General features: G+C 44.7%; 1 protein-coding gene across 1 annotated transcript in view; it reads right to left on the bottom strand.

Moving 5' to 3' along the window:
* The window catches only part of ZDHHC15 (zDHHC palmitoyltransferase 15), a 53,506-nt gene that overhangs the window by 18,240 nt on the left and 11,956 nt on the right, over positions 1-23,310 (bottom strand). The window contains exons 5-10 of the mRNA XM_077285036.1: positions 18,743-18,812; positions 17,888-17,920; positions 13,763-13,883; positions 6,777-6,909; positions 249-375; positions 28-137 (exon numbers count right to left, since the gene is read on the bottom strand). Of these exons, the coding sequence (XP_077141151.1) occupies positions 28-137; positions 249-375; positions 6,777-6,909; positions 13,763-13,883; positions 17,888-17,920; positions 18,743-18,812 (594 nt within the window). The remainder of the gene's footprint in view (positions 1-27; positions 138-248; positions 376-6,776; positions 6,910-13,762; positions 13,884-17,887; positions 17,921-18,742; positions 18,813-23,310) is intronic.

Here is a 23,310-nt window from a genome sequence, read left to right as displayed (position 1 = left end):
ATGGCGATTTATCTAGGGACCAATTACCTGAATTCTCGTCATCTGTCCCGTCGTCATCCCACTGATTCACTCTGCTTAGAAGGGGGTTTTGAGATTCACAAACCATTCTCATTGGAAAGGAAAGTCCATCCCCAACGCTTAGAAAAGAGAAGAGGAATGTGGTTATGAATTATCAGTACTGTGAACAGTATGGATTCATAAGGGTTAATTACATGGTAAATGCAAATTTACAAAACTATATGATCTACCTTGTGAAAACAGGGATTAACCAGAGCTTTTTCCTCTTCCCAAATACTTGCTCCAGGTTTCTTCGGATGCCCAAGTGAAAACCATTCTTATCAGAGCCACTGGGAAAAATGGGGGCTGAAAAGGCCTCTGGAAAAGTGCAAAAATACATGTGGAAATGTTATGTTCTTATTGTTTTAGCCTCTCTAATCCTGAGCTACCTGCAGGGAGAAACTCCCTGTGATGCTCCACATGATGGCGGGACAATAATGTCAGGAGCAGGACTTGTAATAGACATTTACACATACGAGACATCTATAAAGGGCTATTATGTGAGGCTAGATATTAAAGTCAGAGCTTTTAGAATTTAATTTCTAAGGTATTATTCCTTAAAGCACCACTTCAACATTTTCTTTTTTTTTGTTTTACTTTTTTTATATTACTGAAGTGATGTTACTAATCCAAGTTCCCTGCCCATAATCTTATACTTACCAGCCGCCATCATCGTCTGTTCTCGCTGCTTCGGTCGTCTTCTGCAGGTTGTGACCAGTGTTTGCTGGACGATCCGGAAGACACAACTCCATGTAAGTCTATGAGAGCTGACATAAACTTACACTGAGAGCTTGTGACCATTACCTCTGACTTCCGCTCAATCAGGGGCTGAAGTCACAAGATAGTGGACAGGGGTGTCACTGGGAAGAGTGGAAGACGGCAGCTGGTAAGTACAATACTAGGGACAAAGATCTGACATAAGTAGCACCACTCCAGCACTGAAACAAAAGAATAACACTGGAGTGGGGCTTTAAAAACGGCAGCTTGTACACTCCATGAAATAACACTTCTAGAGCATCCTTTCTTAGTCTGCCTTGTGCTGATCCTTCTGATAAAAGAATACATGAACAATTGGGTGTTACTAGTTGTGCGTGTGTCCATACATAGTGTAACATTGTCTAGTCACTGACGACAGTCAGATGGAGGACACATCCCTTTTGATAAGGTAATTGGTAACACCCAATTGTCAATTTACTCATACATTTCCAAGAGGAACTAATGGAGATATTTAAGAAAAGATGTGCCAGACTTATTTCTTGAATTATTACTAAAGTAATCACATCAAGTGAACCTGCTTAAGGGGTTGTGCTGTCTCAAGATACTGATGTCTTATTAGGACAGGCTCCTTAAAATAGGTAATCAATATCAGATCAGTGGGGTTTTGGAAACCACCAAGATCAGCACTTATAAGCTCCACAGACCAGATGTTAACCCACGGAATGGAGCTATAATGTGCACCTCCAGTCAGTGTGTAGCATCCCCTGCTGGTTACCATAAAACACCAGTACCCTTTTTTGTTTTTTCATTGATTTAGTAGTATAAGTGATTGTTTTTTTGTGATGATACCAATTTTGGGATACATAATATTTAATAATTAGTTTTTATAATTATTTTCTATTAACAAAAAAAAAAAAAAATGCAAGAACACACAACATTTCAGCCATTGTTTTTTTTTGGTGCTTTACAGTAGAGGAAAATAACATTGCAGAACAATATGAATTTATTATGGAAAAATAAAGTTATTTATGTGGCACTGCATTGCCAAAGCCGTAGCATTTTTATTTTTCTGTCTTCTTACTTGTGGGCTAAGTTATAGCTCTTACTGGTACGGTTTTGGAATACATGTAATATATTAACTTTTCCAAGATGTGTGTGAAATAGAAGAAGTAATAGAAAAAAAAAGTAGTAAATGTGCAGTTGTTTTTTTCCTTCACTTGTGCTACAGAGAAGCAGCACCATCCATTCATTTGGGTAAAAAAAATCCTTCCAGGGAAAGCAAATTATACACCCAGACACTCGGGAACTTGAAGTGGCGATTCTTGGATTGCTTGTACAATACTTTAAAATGCACAGTATTAGTGCAGTATTACAGCCCATCGCTGATACACAGGTACAAATGCCAGACCTGCAGCCATGATGAACCATTGTGTTGTGTCTATAAAACCCCTTAGATGCTGCAGCTTCGATTGACCATAGCATCAAAGGGGGTTAAGACTGTCAAAATCAAAGTTTTCACTAAAATGCCCAGCTTTGTATATTTTTCCTTCCAAGCACTGCTCTTGCAAAATCCAGACAGTTGGCAAATAGGATGATATTGCAAACTGCCCCCGGTGAATTAGTGATATTTTGGCAATAATGCCATGGTGCGCAGACCTTAAAGGGGTTGTTCCCTGCAGGCAGCTGTGGACTGTGACATCTCCTCTTTATACTATGTTTAGCATTACACGGACTGCGCTCTTTCCAGGACTCCTCCGCTCATTACAGCTACATGCCTTAATAAAACAGAAGAGCGGAGGTTCACCAAAGGTGAAGGTGCAATAAAAGTGCTTCCTTCAAGAAGAAGCTTTTGCAACCAGAGGAATCCAGATAGAGCCACTTCTCATTTTTCAGCTCTTACCGCTTCCTTCACAACCTCTTCCAGTGCCTTAAGGACTGGCAACATATTGTATTACAGAATACATTGTTCGGAAACCTGCAGCATGGGGCGGGAGGACAAGGAAGCCTTTCATTCATTATTTTTTAGGAGGCTGTGTACTAGTCTGCACAACCCTGGAATATACAGTGCAAGGTAACCTCAGACTTTGCACGCAGAATGCTCCTAATTAAGCAATAATCCCCTGCAATAAAGGTTCATAATTACTGGGGAGTTGGAGAAGTCTGTGAGTGGTTGCCACAGCAACATGCCATTATAATATTAGTCCTATTGCTGCGGTTTTCTACAAATGGATGTGTATTATACCAGCCGCACAAAGACTGCGATGTGAAGCAGATTTTACCGAGCCGCAGAGCCATGATGACAAGGACAAATAAGGGGCATTTACAAATGTGGTGGCGGATTCTTCTACGCAGGGCTCCGTAGGAGTAATGATCACGTCCAACTTCATGGGCAGGTGACAATCACATGAGCTATAACTGCACCTTCACGAAAAAGAAGACAAGTGATAATTAGATGGGACCGGCCTCAGGCCGTTTTTTTTTTTTCTTAACTGGCATTTTGGTGACAATAAATGCTGTGACCAGATGTTGGCGGTCAGTCAGTAGGGACATAAAACCCCACAGTGGTGCTGGAATTGTTGGGCCTTTGGTGTCTTTTTCTTCAAACAGCAGCATGTTCCGTCATATGTGAGGGCAGCCATAACTGTACGACTATACAATGGCGGCCTAGGTTTGCCAGAGACGAAGATAAAAAAATAAAAATAATAGAATGACAGTGTAGTAAATGCTTGTGGCCTAGCTATACTGTTCTTATTAACTAGTTCTGCACTGGGCTATTTCCCCCCTTCCTGGCCAGGTACACTTTAACATACACATGCTGTCATTCGCACAAAAAAATATTCTAGTTCAGATAGTCAAAGAATTCTTGCCTCTTTTTTTCGCGATACATGTGGCTTAATTTTTATGTAAATATAAATATACACACACATTATATATACATACACAACTTTTTCTGATAGAGAAGATCTGTAAACATCAAAAAATAGTAAGCACGTCTATTTTTCACATTTTTTAATTTTTAGAAATCACAAAGAAACTGCTAAAAAGAACATTTCAAATTGTGTTCCCCTTTCCATACAAATTGTTTTTATATATTGAACATATTTTTTCGAGGATGGGGGCAAGAAAAAGCTTCAGACTTGCAGTGTCTTATTTTTTTTTATTTTTTTAAATTTATATCCTCTTTTATTTCATATATTGTGCCCCACAGCAAAGGTCTTAAAAGACCTTGGAATGGGGCTTTTTAACACATTAATACTTTATTTTAATTGCCGATTTCCCCTACAATAAAGGCTGGAACATTATCCCCAGTTCCAAGGTTATTTCAACATCCTGGCTACATAGCAGAGCTGACTCGGACTCAGAGGACCCAGCAGCTCCTGCTCTCTTCCTACATTCATTGATCATATAATAGGTCTGGAGGAGAAAGCACTGCCAGGATTCCCTATATACTGTGTACACAGCGCTTGTTCGGCTCTGTGTATACAGCTATGAGGAAGCAGACATGGCAGTAAACCATGTTTTCCGTCAATAGAAGGGGTCAGACTGTGTCTGACAGCCAGCTCTCCAATCCTGCACGATCACGTGCAAGCAGCTTACTCTGCATTGACGTTATAGAATGTCAGTGCAGAGTAAAGTGCGGACCGCCTGGACATTTAAAGCCTATGGGCGGTCTGGAAGTAATTAAACTCTGAGCGTGTTGCCTCTAGTTCTTCCTTCTCTCATGCTAGCGACTATGCAGTTGCTGGGTGGATGAGGGAGATGCTGAGTTTTAGACCCAGATCAGCACTGCAGTAGAGACTGGAGGCAGAATTTGCCCTTTAATGGAACATGTCACTCACAGATGGGGTTAGTCTGGCACTGGCCTAGCGGCTTTCTATCAAAAACACTCCAGGTGATTGACAGGTGTCTCGCTAACTATATAAATGGAAGAGATCTGTCAATCACTTAAAGCAGCACAGAAAAAAAAATGGCCAGGGGCAGTTTAGGACTAGTCCCGTCTCCAGCTATTGTCCCGGGGCGAATCTTCAAAACATATTTTCTCAAGCACTGGAGGATTTCAGACAAAAATATACCTGGCCTCTGACATTCCTATACGGACCATTGCACCGCACGATATGACAACGAGGTGTTGTCAGCACCGTGGTTGACGGCACAGCGCACAGGGACGTCAGAGGCCTAGTCGGCTGGATGCCGTGGCCTGGAGTAAAACACGTCAATGAAGATGCACACGGCCCTTTATAGTCCAGCAAAATGGTGACCAAATGACCCCCCATTTTGCTGTATGCGTACAAAATCAATAATACATAAATAATCTGCATTCAGTAAATTACTAATTTTTGTAAAATTCGATGAGAATGCAATTCCACCCAAAAGCACTGTTGCTTTGGGGTGCTTGGTTCAGTTCTACTGAGAACATCTGTAAGGAGTTTGTATGTTCTCCCCCTGTTTGCGTGAATTTCCTCCGGGTTCTCAGATTTCCTCCCACACGCCAAAGATGTGCAGATAGGGAATTTAGTTTGAGATTTTTGGAGCAAATAGAGACAATATTGTCAGTGAAAATATCTGTGAAATGATGCGGAATATGTTGGCGCTATATAAGCAAGTATATTAAAAAAAATTAAATGTATTTTTGTGGCAGTCAGTGCTCTATTAACCCCTTCACGACCTTGCCCTTTTCAGTTTTTGTGTTCTCATTTTTCGCTCCCCTCCTTCCCAGAGCCATAACTTTTTTATTTTTCCGTCAATATGGCCATGTTTTTTGCGGGACAAGTTGCACTTTTCAACGACATCATTGGTTTTAGCATGTCATGTACTAGAAAATGGGAAAAAAATTCCAAGTGCTGTGAAATTGCAAAAAAAGTGCAATCCCACACTTGTTTTTTGTTTGGCTTTTTTGCTAGGTTCACTAAATGCTAAAACTGACCTGCAATTATGATTCTGCAGGTCATTACAAGTTCATAGACACCAAACACGTTTTATCTAAGTGGTAAAAAAATATTCCAAACTTTGCTAAAAAAAAAATTGCACAATTTTACGTTACCCGTAGCGTCTCCATTTTTCGTGATCTGGGGTCAGGTGAGGGCTTATTTTTTGCGTGCCAAGCTGGCGTTTTTAATGATACCATTTTGGTACAGATGCGTTCTTTTGATCGCCCGTTATTACATTTTAATGCAATGTCGCGGCGACCAAAAAACCCATAATTCTGGCGTTTCTAATTTTTTTTCTCGCTACGCCATTTAGCGATCAGGTTAATCCTTTTTTTATTCATAGATCCGGCGATTCTGAACACGGCGATACCAAATATGTGTAGGTTTGATTTTTTTTTTATTGTTTTATTGTGAATGGGGTGAAAGGGGGGGTGATTTAAACTTTTATATATTTTTGATTTCTTTCATATTTTTTTAAAACATTTTTTTTTTTACTTTTGCCATGTTTCAATAGCCTCCATGGGAGGCTAGAAGCTGGCACAACTCGATCGGCTAATCAGATCGCTGCTATGTAGCTGAATTGCAGGCTTGCTCACAGCAGGCCGTCATCAGTAACCATAGAGGTCTCAAGGATCATGTGACGGGGGTCGGCGATGCGATCATTTCCGGCTGCGCGGCCGGAAGCGCCGGTTAAATGCCGCTGTCAGCGTATGACAGTGGCATTTAACTGGTTAATAGCAGCGGGTGAATCGCGATTTCACCCGCTGCTATTGCGGGCACATGTCAGCTGTTCAAAACAGCTGACATGTCCCGGCTTTGAGGTGGGCTCAGCGCCGGAGCCCACATCAAAGCAGGGGACCCGACCTCCGCAGTAATAGTACGGTGGAGGTCGGGAAGAGGTTAAGAAAAAAAAAGTAACTTTGGCAAAAAATAAAAAGTCTGCATACAAAAATTAGGCCCCAAGAATCAAGAAAAATTAGTAAAAAATATTTGAATATGAAAAAGGCAACCTGGTTTGGTGTGCTCTACACCCAGCAAACCCAATAAATCATTATCCCAAATTGCGAAACTTACCAAGGGTAGTCCTGTTTAATCCCACAAGCCAGCAATGATATCCAAAAAGGAACATCAGGCTGATGAAGAACATTAATGAGACGAATAGCAGAAAAAGCACATGGAATTTTGAACGATTATTTGTTAGCTCTGCCTGTGGAGAAAAAAAACACATTGAGATTTGGGGTAGTTTACCTCTGCAAACTAAAGGAACCTGCAGCTATCCAAAAAATGAAGCTCATGCCAGTAGATGGTACCATTTTACCATTTCAGGTCCACACAAGTGTCAAGGCTTCCATTTCCATTAAATCAAATGGCTCACAATGAAACAAAAAGTACTACAGATCCAGATCTTATTGACTTTAAAAGGGTTATTCTGGTGCCGTTCACTTCGTAATGAGTGGCTCCAGAATAACACTATAATGTTTAATGTCTGACACACCAAGTTTCCCTGTAGTTTAACCCCTGCTGTATCCTCTCTGGCCTCCATCTTGATCCTCATGTGTCCTCCTGCATGTTAGTCCTCTATGCTCTGCCATAAATCTCTTGTAGTAACAGAACAGCTGAAACCAGTACCATCTTTATGTATTGTGGCAAACCGGTGATTATCCTCTCATCTGTATACTTATAATCTACTAATTAAACTAATAGATAAGTGTACAGTAAGGGAGGCTGATCTGTGTTCTGCTGCAGGATAAATGAGGAACAGGAGCTGTATGGTCATAATCATTATCTTTGATATACGCTCCTGTTTCCATGCAATTTCATCAAACAAGAAATTCTGGTGGTTCAAAAGGTGACCCCCTATGAAGAACAAAAAAAAGCTATGCAATTCCAAGGGGAGTGGGGCGGTCACTATGTGATCACATGGCCTAACTGAAGAGAAGTAGGTAAGTAATCTCCATATAGAAAGGAACAACTAAATAAGCTTACACTAACTGAATAATATCAAGTGGGAGACTAGCAACAGTATGAATTAAGAAAAAAAAAAAAGAGGGATTTTTGGTTCTTACCGTAAAATCTCTTTCTTTGAGCCTTCATTGGGGGACACAGGTAACCATGGGTGTATGCTGCTGTCACTAGGAGGCTGACACTATGCAAATAAAGAAGTAGTAACTCCTCCCCAGCAGTATACACCCTCCGACAGGCACCAGGCAACTCAGTTGGTGCAAAAGCAGTAGAAGGAACAGGTAATATAAAACTCAACCTATGTACCAACCCACAACAACGGCCCGTTGGCCAACACGGTACAACTTCAAGGGAGGGTGCTGTGTCCCCCAATGAAGGCTCCAAGAAAGATTTTGCGGTAAGAACCAAAAATCCCTCTTTCTTTCTCGCCTCATTGGGGGACACAGGTAACCATGGGATGTCCAAAAGCAGTCCCTAGGGCGGGATATTCTGCAGAAAAAGAGGAGTTAGGTCAGCCGGTGAGAAACCGCCGCCTGTAGTATCCTCCTACCCAGGCTCGCGTCCGCGGAAGCCTGAGTATGCACCTTCTAGAATTTGACAAAGGTGTGAATGGATGACCACGTAGCGGCCTTGCAAACCTGTGAGGCCGAAGCTTGGTGACTAACCGCCCAGGAAGCTCCCACAGCCCGGGTAGAGTGAGCTTTCACCCCCGAAGGAGGCGGTTTGTCTTGGACACGGTATGCCTCCAGAACCGCCGAACGGATCCAACGAGCAATTGTGGACTTGGAGGCGGGGAGTCCCTTTCTACGCCCATCCGAGACGACAAACAGAGGATCGGCCTGACGACAAGAGGCAGTTCTGGCGAGGTAAACCCGGATAGCCCTGACCACATCCAACTTGTGAAGAGATTTCTCCAAGGGATGAACCGGGGAAGGGCAAAAGGAAGGGAGGACAATGTCCTTATTGATGTGAAAAGCTGAGACTACCTTCGGTAAGAAGGAAGGAACCGGACGAAGAACGACTTTGTCCTGATGCAGGACTAGAAAGGGAGAACGACAGGATAATGCCGCCAGCTCAGACACCCTTCTAATGGAGGTGATGGCGACCAAAAAGGCTACCTTCCAGGATAGAAGTGAGAAGGAAATGTCCTGAATCGGTTCAAAGGGCGCACGCTGGAGGGCGTCTAAGACGAGGTTGAGATCCCAAGACTCGACAGGAGAACGATAAGGGGAAGCTATATGAATGACCCCCTGGATGAAGGTCCTCACCTGAGGCAGGGAAGCCAGGTCTCTTTGAAAAAGAATGGATAGAGCGGAGATCTGACCCTTCAAGATGCTAAGAGAAAGACCCGAATCTAGACCCGTTTGAAGGAAGCTGAGAAGGGAAGGAAGGGAAAAGATCATAGGAAGCAGATTGTTGTCCTGACACCACCGGAAAAAGGCCTTCCAACATCTGTGGTAAATACGCGATGAAGCCGCTTTTCTCGCTCTTATCATAGTCTGGATGACGCTATGAGAAAAACCTCAACGGCCATACCGTTAAATTCAGAGACCGAGAATTCGGGTGGAAGAGGAGCCCCTGCGAAAGAAGGTCCGGAAGATCCGGAAGCCTCCACGGAACGTCCGATAGCATGTTCACCAGTTCCGCATACCAGGCCCTGCGGGGCCAATCTGGAGCTACCAAGAGTACGGGGACCCCTTCTGTCTTGATCTTTTTTACGACCCTTGGGATCAAGGGGAGGGGCGGGAACAGATAAGGCATCTGGAACTGGGCCCACGAGATCACGAGAGCGTCGCATCCGAAGGCCATTGGATCCTGAGATCTGGAAACGTACTGGGGGATCTTGTGGTTTGCCCGGGAGGCCATCATGTCGACGTTTGGAACTCCCCACCGCTGGCAAATCTGGCTGAAGATTGCGGGAAGACGAGACCACTCGCCCGCCACGATGCCCTGGCGACTTAGAAATTGTCCACCCCTGGGATGTGAACGGCTGACAGAGAGGGGACATGACTCTCCGCCCAACGGAGAATTTTTGCCACTTCCGTAGGAAGATGGCTCTGATTTCCAAGAGGTTGATAGGTAATCACGCCTCCTGAGCAGTCCAGCGGCCCTGGGCTGTGAGGTGGAGAAAGACCGCACCCCAACCCTGGAGACTGGCATCGGTGGTGATCACCTGCCAGCGGGGAGGGAGAAATGACCTCCCGCGCAGAATGGAGGTGGACAGCGTCCACCAAGAGAGAGACTGCTTCACCTTGGAAGAGAGGCGAAACGGACGGCAGACAGAAGGGCCAACTGGAGAGGACGAGAGTGGAACTGAGCATAGGGGACCGCTTCCATAGAAGCGACCATTTTCCCCAGAACCCTCATGGCGAGGCGGAGGGACAGAGGGATCGGGCCCTTTAGCGCTCTGACACACCGACGAAGAGAAAGGAACTTCTCCTTGGGGAGGAAGACCTGAGCCTGAAAGGTGTCGAATTCCATGCCTAGGAACTCCAGACGCTGGGTTGGAATCAAGGAAGACTTCTGGTAGTTGATTATCCAGCCGAGGTGAACCAGCGTGTCCAGAGTAAGCTGGAGGCTCTGGCTGCAATCCCGACGGGATGAGCCCTTGATCAAGAGGTCGTCGAGGTAAGGGATTACCAAAATCCCTTTTGAACGCAGAATGGCCATGACAGCTGCCATGACCTTCGCAAAGACCCTGGGAGCAGGCGCCAGCCCGAAAGGGAGGGCCGTGAACTGGTAATGATGCTCTTGGATCACGAACCTGAGGAACCTCTGATGCTGTATGCAAATCGGAACGTGAAGGTACGCAACCCGAATGTCCACGGAGCACAGAAACTCTCCCGGTTCCATGGACGCGATCACCGAGCGCAGAGATTCCATTCTGAAGTGCCGAATCCGTAGATGGCGGTTCAACCGCTTGAGATCCAAAATCGGACGGAGAGAGCCGTCCTTTTTGGAACCACGAACAGGTTTGAGTACAAACCCGAAAACCGCTCGCGATAAGGCACCGGCACTACGACTCCTGAGGCGAGGAGCGAATCGACGGCCTGGAGAAGCCCTGTGAGATGAGAGGACTGTTTGGGAGGACGAGAGAGCAGGAACCGACTTCCTGGGGGTGAAGAAAATTCTATTTTGTAGCCTGACGTGACGATCTCCCTGACCCAGGCGTCGTCGACTACTGATAGCCAAACCTCTGAGAACAGAAGAAGGCAGCCTCCCACCCTGGAGGGATTTCCAGGTGGGGGCGACTCGTCATTTATTAGAAAACCTGTGGTCCAGATGGTTTTGCGGGGTGGCTCTTAGTTCTCCAGCGCGGCGGAGGCCTGAAAGAAGGTTTTCTTCGGTCCCCTTGCGAGGAGGAACGGTCCTGTTGGGGTTTCCTGAGGAGGTAAAGGGACGAAAGGACTGGGGGCCCCTCCTGTTGAAGGGACGTTTCGGCTTGGACTGGGGTAAGGAGGTACTCTTACCACCCGTAGCGTCCGAGATCATTTGATCTAGCTGCGTGCCGAAGAGTCTGGAACCCTGGAAGGGCAGACCAGTGAGAGATTTCTTAGAAGCGGGGTCAGCGTTCCACACCTTTAGCCAGAGAATCCGGTGAATGGCCACAGTGTTGCTGTTAGCCCTGGTGGAGCAGGCCGCTGCATCAAGGGAAGCATTCATGAGGTATTTTCCAGCAAGAGAAATCTGATCCGCCAAATCAGACAGTTCCTCAGCAGGAGCAGAGGCCAAAATGCCCCTGCGGAGGGTCTTGGCCCAGGCTGATACAGCCTTGGCTACCCATGACGAGGCGAAACTAGGGCAAAGGGAGGCTCCGGAAGCCTCAAATGCCGATTTTGCTAGCGCCTCGATCTGTCTGTCCGTGGGATCCTTAAGGGAAGCCGCGTCCGGGATAGACAAAACTGTCTGTGAGGAGAGCCTGGACACGGGCGGGTCGACCTTAGGAGACTCGGACCATTTGGAGACCAGGTCGGAGTGAAAAGGGTATAACACGTCCAGCCGTTTTCTGCCAGGAAAACGCGTACCAGGGTTTTCCCAGTGAGTGGAGGTAGTGTTGTCAAACTCCTTGTGATTAGGAAAAACCCTAGAGGGAAGTTTAATCCGTTTAAACGCAACGGAGACGTCCTGAGAGCTTGCCTCATCCTCCTTAAGATCAAGCGTCTGATTGATAGCTGAAATAAGGCTATCGACCATATCCTGTGTTCCGGAAGTCTGATCTGCATCCGCGTCAGATTCCGACTGAGAGGATACGTCAGACCCGAGGTCCGCCTGTGAGGAGGGTGAACGGGCAGATAGGGGAATCCCGATGTGGTCCGGGGAACTGGAAGAGAATCTAGATAAGGCCCTTTTTCTGTCTTTTTTGTCCGGTCTGCCTCTGTGAGGATCTAGGACAGGTGCGAGCGAATCGCCGTGTGAGGCGTTCGTGGCACTGGTGGCATTAGAGAGAAGCGGGATACGTTCAAGTGCCTGGACCAGGGACTGAGACACCTTAGTCAGGTCTGACACAGATTGAGACATTGCAACAGCCCACTCCGGGGGAGGGGGGGTGCACTCATCCTGGGACTTAAGAGCTTCCAGGGGAGCTGACATGGTGGGAGGAACGCAGGATGGGCAGAAAGGAGAAGGCTGACCTGAGGCCCACTTTTTCTTGCAGAGAGCGCAGGCGTAATGGATGGCCGTAGTGGCAAAGGCCGGAGTGGGGTCGGACATAGGTGGATATTACCTTGTCCAGGAGAGGAGAAATACTGCCGGGAGGAGTAGAGCCCGAGAGAGCAGTAGCGCTGAGCCTGCTGAAGGATAGCGACCGCGGTAGCCGCAGGAGCCTGTGCCTGTGTTCCCCCGAGAATCCTGTGTCCCACGCGGTGAGCAGACGCTGACAGGGAGCAGGAAGACGCAGAAAGAGCACGGAGACAGCGCGACGCTGTGTGCATGCACAAGTGCCGAAGGGGGGGATGCATAAGAAACGCCCCCAAGCGCTGAACTCCCGGCCGCAGTAATGCAGGCCGCCACAAGGGGACGCGTAAGCGCCGAACGAAGGAGAAAAAAGCCGGGAGAGAAAGAAAAAAAAATGGCGGGCGCGCCATTGGTTGGATTAAAAAGGAGGGAGATCAAAGGAAATGCCAGCATGTGTTCCCCCGCATAGATAGAATCCCGGTTCCCCGAAAAACTGCAGCCCACTCCCCTATCAAAAGGAGGCCATGGTAAGATCTAGGAGATCGCTTGCCGGACAGGGGGGGGGGGGGGAGGGGGGCGTACTGTTGCTTGAAGACTCCCTACCTGGAGATGAGGAAGGCATCAGGATCCCTGGAAGAATAGAGGGTCCTGGAAGAAGTCCTCCTTCCCGCGCCGCAAGCTCCGGCGCAGAAGACGGCGGTGACCGCCGTCTTCCTCTCAGCCCTCTCCGAGGAGAGGGATGAGGAGGGGAAAACGGGCAGGACTGGCCACCGAGAAGAAAGTCACCCTGAACACCCGAATGGGTGACAGGGGACAAAGTCCTGCCCAGCGGGTCCGAGAGGGTGCGATGTGGGTGATACCACACTGCTCTCTCGGTCGCTCAAAGTGAGGAAAACAGGGTGAGAAGAACTGCAGCCTGTTACCCTGAAGAAAGAGTCTGAAAAAGAAAGGGAAAAGGTTAATAAACAAAACAAATCCTTGTAAAAGAAATGCGATCTGGTGTTAGATCCAGGTCCGCCTCCTACAGACACTAAGCAAAAACTGAGTTGCCTGGTGCCTGTCGGAAGGTGTATACTGCCGGGGAGGAGCTACTTCTTCTTTATTTGCATAGTGTCAGCCTCCTAGTGACAGCGGCATACACCCGTGGTTACCGGTGTCCCCCAATGAAGCGAGAAAGAAACTACAGTGCTACTATAAAACCTGAAACCTGGCCCAGCAGAGGCTAACTGATGATGCCTTTTAGTTTCAGAAAAATGTAATTAAAATCAATAAGGAAATTGGAACATATTTGAGTATGTTTTTCTGTAGAAATGATTGAACTGAATAATGTAGTGAAGTGTGAACAGAGGCCAATGACACTAACATTGTACAGGACAATAGGACATTTATACCAACAGAAAATGTAATAAACAAACAATACTCACGGTCCAGTAATACAGGAAGTATTTGAACACAGTAGAGGCAATGTACGAACAGTACAGCATTGCGTATGCCAGGAATAAGAGAAAGAACTTGTAGTTTGAGAAGCCAATGCAGTTGTTCACCCTGAAATGCAAAGTCATTTATAATAGAAGATATGCATAAACCTTCATCAAAAAAGAAGCTCTTATTGGTGGTAAGACACTGGGGCTATCAATATGTAATAGGTGCAGCATGGAGACCCCCATGTGAAGGAAGGTGGCCAGTCTCAGCCATACCACAACAAGCACAAAGGTGGTGCCGCCTCGTAAACCCCAAAGTTGCGGAACAATTGGATGTAGCATCCTTCTTCGGGTCCGCCAACATATTACAGTAACAGACACACTGTATTATTAGCCCATCCACTAAATGTTGTGCTGTCAGGATGAAAGATCTCAGAACAGAGCGGACTCATACTTGCTACCATCTTCATAACATTTGGTCTAATAGTACAATGCACCTGTTTCTAGAAAATGCTAGCCTTGAAGGGTAACTAATCAGTGGGGGTCCTGGTACCGAGACCCCCCAACTGGTCAAAACAGTAACGTGCGCACCTCCCGCAGGAGCAGAGCGAACAGTGCATGGGCTCACTAGGAATCTGTGCACCGCTTTCTGCACGCCATTCATGGACCAACTGTGCATTTCAGCACATCACAGCCCCAATAACACATGCATTTCTATTTGTACATGATAGGTACCTTTTAAAGAGGACCGGTCATTTGAAATGAATATGATTTTTTTACTACCTGGTCTAAATGGCCTTGCACAAATAAAATGTTTGGGTTTTTTTGTTTGTTTCAGTGGTCTTGAATACAAGCTTTTATTTTAAACATTGCTTTCTTTTCTGATTATTGGGATCAGGGGGTGGAAAGATTAGCTGCTTTGGGGTAGACTGGATCATGCATTATGGTTGGGAATCTGCCTCTTCCCTGCGTCCTTTCTCATCCTTCGGTTGAACTTGAGAGACATTTGCCCAGTTTTACTATTGATTATGTACCGTATATACTCGAGTATAAGCCGACCCGAGTATAAGCCGAGACCCCTAATTTTGCCACAAAAAACTGGTAAAACTTATTGACTCGAGTATAAGCCTAGGGTGGAAAATGCAGCAGCTACTGGTAAATTTCAAAAATAAAAATAGATCCCAATAAAAGTTAAATTAATTGAGATATCAGTAGGTTAAGTGTTTTTGAATATTCATATTGAATCAGAAGCCCCATATAATGCTCCATACAGTTCATGATGGCCCCATAAGATGCTCCATACAAAATACGCCCCATATAATGCTCCATACAGTTTATGATGGGCCCCATAAGATGCTCCATATTAAAATATGCCCCATATAATGCTGCACAAATGTTGATTATGGCCCCATAAGATGCTCCATACAGACATTTGCCCCATATAATGCTCCACAAATGCTGATTATTGCCCCATAAGATGCTCCATAGACACATTTGTCCCGTATAATGCTCCACAAATGCTGATTATGCCCCCATAAGATGCTCTATACAGATATTTGCCCCATATAATGCTGCACATAGCCCCATACAGATATTTGCCACATATAATGCGGCACATGGCCCCATAAGATGCTCCATACAGATATTTGCCCCATATAATGCTGCACATGGCCCCATAAGATGCTCCATACAGACATTTGCCCCATATGCTGTTGCGGTTATAAAAAAAAAAAAAAAATGACATACTCTCCTCTAAGTCCCCCGGCACTTGCTATATTCACTTGCTCCGCGTTCCACCGCTGTGTGTCGCTGTGTCTTGCCCGTCCTCTGCACTGACTGTACAGGCAAAGGGCAGCGTGCACACTAATAGCGTCATCGCGCCCTCTGACCTGAGCATCACTGCAGAGGATGGGGAAGATGGAGCAGGTGAATATCGCGCACTGCGTTATACTCACCTGCTCCTGGTGCGGTGTCCCTGGTTCTCCGGCAGCTTCTTCCTGTAGTGAGCGGTCACATGCTACCGCTCATTACAGTAATGAATATGCGGCTCCACCCCTATAGGAGTGGAGTGGGGTCCATATTCATTACTGTAATGAGTGGTACCATGTGACCGCTCACTACAGGAAGAAGCTGCCGGAGAACCAGGGACACTGCGCCAGGAGCAGGTGAGTATTATTACACAGCTGCCGCTCCCTCTCCCCTGCCGACCCCTGGGAATGACAAGTATAAGCCGAGAGTGGCAATTTCAGCCTAAAAAATTCTATATACTAGAGCATATACGGTAATTATAAAACTGTCTCTTCCTTCCAGAGATTCTCCCCCTCCCTTTGTTCCTTCTAATCTTCTTAGAAGAGTTTATGACAGCACCCACTTGGATAAGTAGGGGGTCTTCTTGGGGACCACACCCTCTTGTCTAACAACACTAGATTTACATACAGCACTGAATGATTCTGAAGAATGGTCAGTACACGCAAAAAGTAAAAGGAAGTAAGTGGAAGTTGAAGCTACTCTAAGTATGTATCCCCCCTGTATATTCTGGTTATTGTATGTATAAGGCCGGAGTCACACTACAGCGAGATACGGCCGAGTCTCGCAGGTTAAAAACAAGCTGTGGCACCAGCACTCCGGAGCGGAACGTGCAGCTCCATGTATTGCTATGCGGCCGCACGCTCCGCTCTGGAGTGCCGGTGCCAGAGCTTGGTTTTAACCTGCGAGACTCGGCCGTATCTCGCTGTGTGTGATCCCTGCCTAATAAAGATGATTGCTCTTTGTACTTTGCTCTTTCCTTCTATTTTTGCTCTCAGGATTTAATGACACAGAACCTATTATAGTCCTGTAAGTGTACCTTAGGTACAATGCTAGAATGCCATATTGGCTAATGTACATAAAAGTTTTTGGTGCCATATCAGAGGTTAACGTTTGATTATACTAATATTTCTGGGAAAGCCTACTGACACCAGCAATAGTACATGCATACTCTATAATAAAGAAAGTATCTAGGTCACAGAGCAAACAATAGATTTACCGGTGAATTAAATGTGTAACATTAGCACAGACTGGAAGAACTAGTTGAATTAATAGTGCTCTATATGTTACCAGGTAGTGACCGGATAAATGATGAAGTGGGTGCAAGTAATAAAGTAAGCCAAGGCTTGTTAAATCTGACAGATTAACACAATATGATAAACCTATATGTATGCAAGATATTGTTTGAGAGGATATCTGAAATCACAGAAGATTGTCATGTACTATCTAGTTGTCCACTAGTTCTGCACCATACACGCTTGGCATCCCCTCCATTTAAAGATTTCCTTATGGTGATTATACAGTGAGAAGGAATGAGGGGCTTGGGACCCCGTGATCGATGGGGGTCCCAGAGATTGAATATTTATCAGCTATCCTGTGGACGGGTATTAAATTTCTATTGTTGGGAGACAGTGGGGTGCTTCGTCAAAAACTGATGCATAAAATCATGCATTTTTTATTCTACAACAAAAATTATCCTGATTCTTCCACTTATACATATAAATACCTAAGTTTTCTTTAAACACCCTGCTATGAAGTGCTTTTACATCAGTCATTTTTGTCATCAATCTGAAAAAAAAGTGGTACTGATCCAAAAACAATCTAAGAATTGATCAACAAAGGTCACATCCACACGTCCATGAAATACAGTACGAGCATGGACAATGATGTCCAGAATGGTCACAGTCTCCTGATCTGACCCCAACAGGAAACACCTGTGTATATATATATACCTGTATATCGCCAGTCCAGACATCACAGTCTCTACTTGGACCATGTTTTGCCGTCTGAATTTGGCTTAGGGAAGGGGTACAACTTTAGAGAGACTTTCTATGACAAGTTGCATAGTTTATACATAACAAATAAGGCCTTGTTCACAAAGTGACATTTTAGGGCAGTTGTGAATGCACATATCTAGTTAAAACCTGGCTGGAACCTAAGAAACAGAAAGGCAGAAATCTTTTATTTCTCTTCTTCAGTTTCATTGGAAAAATTAAGAAAATTACGTAGTACATCAAAGCCTTATTTATAATGGACCTTCTTTGCTAAAGGATTGTCATTTATTAAAGATATTATACATGATAGAAAAGGAATGATACATACCAAGGACAGTGATGATCCATTTTCAAGACACACCTGTACAAGATGAAGACAAAAAGTCAAACTTGCAGGCAGAGAATGAAAACGGTGGGTAAACCATGAATGACATTACAAAAGGAAAACAAGAGACATGCAAAACGTACTTAATATAGACAGCAAAGAATAAAAAACAACCATGCGGGTAGGCAAAAGGCAGTGTATACATGTGTCCATTAAAAGCGGCCATTGTATATTGAATATTCTGTAGTGTACACACAGGCGGGTCTCCTTATAGAAGGCTTATCCCAGGACATATATGCCACAAGAGACATGTATGATGGCGCTCCTACCATAATATGGTGGCTGGGATCCGATCGTGAACAACAAGCCATAACTCACATAACAGTTGAAATTTGCAAGAAACATTGGGAGTTGTAGTGCCACACAAGCCTGTGTGGATGAAGAAACAACTATACGTCTCCTGATGCCTCTCTGGTGAAGCCTTACATTGACTGATCTTATCGTGCCGCCATCCACCAGACCACAAGGCATTTTTTTTTCTTATTATTCCTTCTGTGGCAGGGACTGCATTACTGAATTTTTGAGATATTACATTGCTGTAGGTCACCTATCATTGTGTAGTGCCAGTATATCGGCTTCTTCGCACTCAAGAGACTTTCTGCAAAAATGATTACCAGGGCAGCCATGAGGACAGAAGCTGTGAAACTACATAAAACTCAAATGTAGAATAACTTATCCAGGTGGTCAGGTGTGTGTATATAACTCATCTCAGTCTTCAATCTCTTTTCAATGACTATAGAAAGCAAATTAAAAGGGAAATTAATCAAATAAATGTAGGTTATTATCGGTTTTACTTACATCCCACAGACAGAGCAGTGATGGCAGCGATCAGGTTTTATCACCTGGCATCGGTCACAAAAACGAATTGCTAAAACAGAGCGGTCAGAGAAAGGTTAAAATACCAATCACTACTTTCTAATAATCTAAAATAATATTAATAAAGTGACATCTACCTAATACAGGCGCTATCCTGACACCCCCATCTCATCACTAATAAGTAGCACATGATGAGAAGATGATATATAGAATTCATATATAGTGTCATATTATATTGGCTCCATGTAGCATAATTAGATTATTACGGTCCACGCACATGACACCAGGGTGAAGTATTGTAGATGTAACAAAATCACCAGGGTCTGTCAACAAAGATCAGGACAAAGCAGAGGAGTCATAAGTCATAAGGTCCACTTACACTGGACGATTACCGTGAATGAGAGTCCCTAAGAAAGGGCGTTCATGATAGACTGCCGATCGCCTGTTAAACGTTGTCGTGTGACATTGTTTTTTTATGGACAAAAAGATCTGCGTATGCACTACAGGAAAAATTTAATAGAGCCTACACAGTGTGCAGGCTGCAGCACAGTTGTGTGCATGCACTGCAGAGTGTAAAATCCGAAAATACGGTGCATGCTTAATTTTATCACACTTGTAGTAAAGCACATACAGGGGTTGTGCCACCCTTCGGCTACAAGTCTACAATCACTCCATGCGAGTACAGACTTGTGACTCTTTACTAAGTACGCACTGCGATGATTCTCTGGTATCAGCGGGTGCTTGACCACAAGTATGGGATTTGTACACGTATGGTCACATGCCAACTAGACGTGTGCAGCCCAGCTCAATGCAAGTGTAATGATTGAGACCGGACAAGTCTAGTTGGAATGTGTCAGTAAATACGCAAGTCGCATGCCTGCCACTCCCGGAATCTGAGAATTTTTACAGTATGCACTATGCACAATGTGAGGATTCATGAGTCTGCAGTCACATGGAGGGGCTACAGAATTGTAGCTTAAGGCTGCACAAACCCTTTAATTTCCAGTGGGGATTGCAGTAGGGTCATTCTAATTGGGAAGTAGTCCTGGAGGTTTGTCTTTTTTGTATTTAATAAAGATAATAAATCTGTATATTTCTGTTCTGAACATTTACGCTGTGTGCAGAATTATTAGGCAAGTTGTATTTTGATCACATGATACTTTTTATACATGTTGTCCTACTCCAAGCTGTTCAGGCTTGAGAGTCAACTACCAATTAAGTAAATCAGGTGATGTGCATCTCTGTAATGAGGAGGGGTGTTGTCTAATGACATCAACACCCTATATAAGGTGTGCTTAATTGATAGGCAACTTCCTTTCCTTTGGCAGAATGGGTCAGAAGAGAGATTTGATGGGCTCTGAAAAGTCCAAAATTGTGAGATGTCTTGCAGAGGGATGCAGCAGTCTTGAAATTGTCAAACTTTTGAAGCGTGATCACCGAACAATCAAGCGTTTCATGGCAAATAGCCAACAGGGTCGCAAGAAGCGTGTTGGGCAAAAAAGGCGCAAAATAACTGCCCATGAATTGAGGAAAATCAAGCGTGAAGCTGCCAAGATGCCATTTGCCACCAGTTTTGCCATATTTCAGAGCTGCAACCTTACTGGAGTAACAAAAAGCACAAGGTGTGCAATACTCAGGGACATGGCCAAGGTAAGGAAGGCTGAAAAATGACCACCTTTGAACAAGAAACATAAGATAAAACGTCAAGACTGGGCCAAGAAATATCTTAAGACTGACTTTTCAAAGGTTTTATGGACTGATGAAAGGAGAGTGACTCATGATGGGCCAGAGGCTGGATCAGTAAAGGGCAGAGAGCTCCACTCCGACTCAGATGCCAGCAAGGTGGAGGTGGGGTACTGGTATGGGCTGGTATCCTCAAAGATGAACTTGTGGGACCTTTTCGGGTTGAGGATGGAGTGAAGCTCAACTCCCAGACCTACTGCCAGTTTCTGGAAGACAACTTCTTCAAGCAGTGGTACAGGAAGAAGTCGGTATCGTTCAAGAAAAAGATGATTTTCATGCAGGACAATGCTCCATCACATGCCTCCAACAACTCCACAGCGTGGCTGGCCAGTAAAGGTCTGAAAGAAGAAAAAATAATGACATGGCCCCCTTGTTCACCTGATCTGAACCCCATAGAGAACCTGTGGTCCCTCATAAACTGTGAGATCTACAGGGAGGGAAAACAGTCCACCTCTCGGAACAGTGTCTGGGAGGCTGTGGTGGCTGCTGCACGCGATGTTGGTCGTAAACAGATCAAGCAACTGACAGAATCTATGGATGGAAGGCTGGTGAGTGTCATCATAAAGAAAGGTGGCTATATTGGTCACTAATTTTTTGGGGGTTTTGTTTTTGCATGTCAGAAATGTTTATTTCTAAATTTTGTGCAGTTATATTGGTTTACCTGGTGAAAATAAACAAGTGAGATGGGAATATATTTGGTTTTTATTAAGTTGCCTAATAATTCTGCACAGTAATAGTTACCTGCACAAACAGATATCCTCCTAAGCTAAGATAGCCAAATCTAAAAAAAAAAACATACTCCAACTTCCAAAAATATTAACCCCTTAATCCCATATGACGTACTATCCCGTCGAGGTGACCTGGGACTTAATTCCCAGTGATGGGATAGTACGTCATATGCGATCGGCCGCGCTCACGGGGGGGATCGCGGCCGAGTGTCAGCTGACTATCGCAGCTGACATCCGGCACTATGTGCCGGCACATATAGTCCTCAGAATAAAGCGATGCCAAAATAATTATTTTTTCTATAAAATAGCTTTTATCGTATAAAAGCACCAAAACATAAAAAAATGATATAAATGAGATATCGCTGTAATCGTACTGACCCGACGAATAAAACTGCTTTATCAATTTTACCAAACGTGGAACGGTATAAACGCCTCCCCTAAAAGAAGTTCATTAATAGCTGGTTTTTGGTCATTCTGCCTCACAAAAATCAGAATAAAAAGCGATCAAAAAATGTCATGTGCCCGAAAATGTTAACAATAAAAACGTCAACTCGTCCCGCAAAAAACAAGACCTCACATGACTCTGTGGACCAAAATATGGAAAAATTATAGGTCTCAAAATGTGTCGACGCAAAAACTCTTTTGCTATAAAAAGCGTCTTTTAGTGTGTGACAGCTGCCAATCATAAAAATCCGATATAAAAAACGCTATAAAAGTAAATCAAACCCCCCCTTCATCACCCCCTTAGTTATGGAAAAATAATAAAATTTAAAAAAATGTATTTATTTCCATTTTCCCATTAGGATTAGGGCTAGGGTTAGGGTTAGGGCTAGGGTTGGAGCAAAAGTTAGGGTTAGGGTTGGGGCTAAAGTTAGGATTAGGGTTGGGGCTAAAGTTAGGATTAGGGTTTGGATTACATTTACGGTTGGGATTAGGGTTAGGGGTGTGTCAGGGTTAGGGGTGTGGTTAGTGTTACCGTTGGGATTAGGGTTAGGGGTGTGTTTGGATTAGGGTTTCAGGTAGAATTGGGGAGTTTCCACTGTTCAGGCACATCAGGGGCTCTCCAAACGTGACATAGCGTCCGATCTCAATTCCAGCCAATTCTGCGTTGAAAAAGTAAAACAGTGCTCCTTCCCTTCCGAGCTCTCCCGTGCGCCCAAACAGGGGTTTACCCCAACATATGGGGTATCAGCGTACTCGGGACAAATTGGACAACAACTTTTGGGGTCCAAGTTCTCTTGTTATCCTTGGGAAAATAAAAATTTGGGGGGCTAAAAATCATTTTTGTGGGAAAAAAAGGATTTTTTATTTTCACGGCTCTGCGTTGTAAACTGTAGTGAAACACTTGGGGATTCAAAGTTCTCACAACATATAAGTTCCTTGGGAGGTCTAGTTTCCAATATGGGGTCACTTGTGGGGGGTTTCTACTGTTTGGGTACATCAGGGGCTCTGCAAATGCAACTTGACGCCTGCAGACCAATCCATCTAAGTCTGCATTCCAAATGGCACTCCTTCCCTTCCGAACTCTGCCATGCGCCCAAACAGTGGTTTCCCCCCACATACGGGGTATCAGCGTACTCAGGACAAATTGGACAACAACTTTTGGGGTCCAAGTTCTCCTGTTACCCTTGGGAAAATACAAAACTGGGGGCTAATGAATCATTTTTGTGAAAAAAAAAAAAAAAAGAATTTTTATTTTCACGGCTCTGCGTTATAAACTGTAGAGAAACAGTTGGGGGTTCAAAGCTCTCAAAACACATCTAGATAAGTTCCTTAGGGGGTCTACTTTCCAAAATGGTGTCACTTGTGGGGGGTTTTAATGTTTAGGCACATCAGGGGCTCTGCAAACGCGACATGGTGTCCCATCTCAATTCCAGTCAATTTTGCATTGAAAAGTCAAACGGCGCTCCTTCCCTTCCGAGCTCTGCCATGCGCCCAAACAGTTGTTTACCCCCACATATCGGGTATCAGCGTACTCAGGACAAATTGCACAACAACTTTTGGGGTCCATTTCTTCTCTTAACCTTGGGAAAATAAAAAAATCGGGGGCGAAAAGATCATTTTTGTGAAAAAATATGA

The sequence above is a fragment of the Ranitomeya variabilis genome, chromosome 2 (assembly GCF_051348905.1).
Source record: "Ranitomeya variabilis isolate aRanVar5 chromosome 2, aRanVar5.hap1, whole genome shotgun sequence".
Lineage (NCBI taxonomy): Eukaryota > Metazoa > Chordata > Amphibia > Anura > Dendrobatidae > Ranitomeya > Ranitomeya variabilis.
This window is presented reverse-complemented; position numbering and strand designations above follow the sequence as displayed.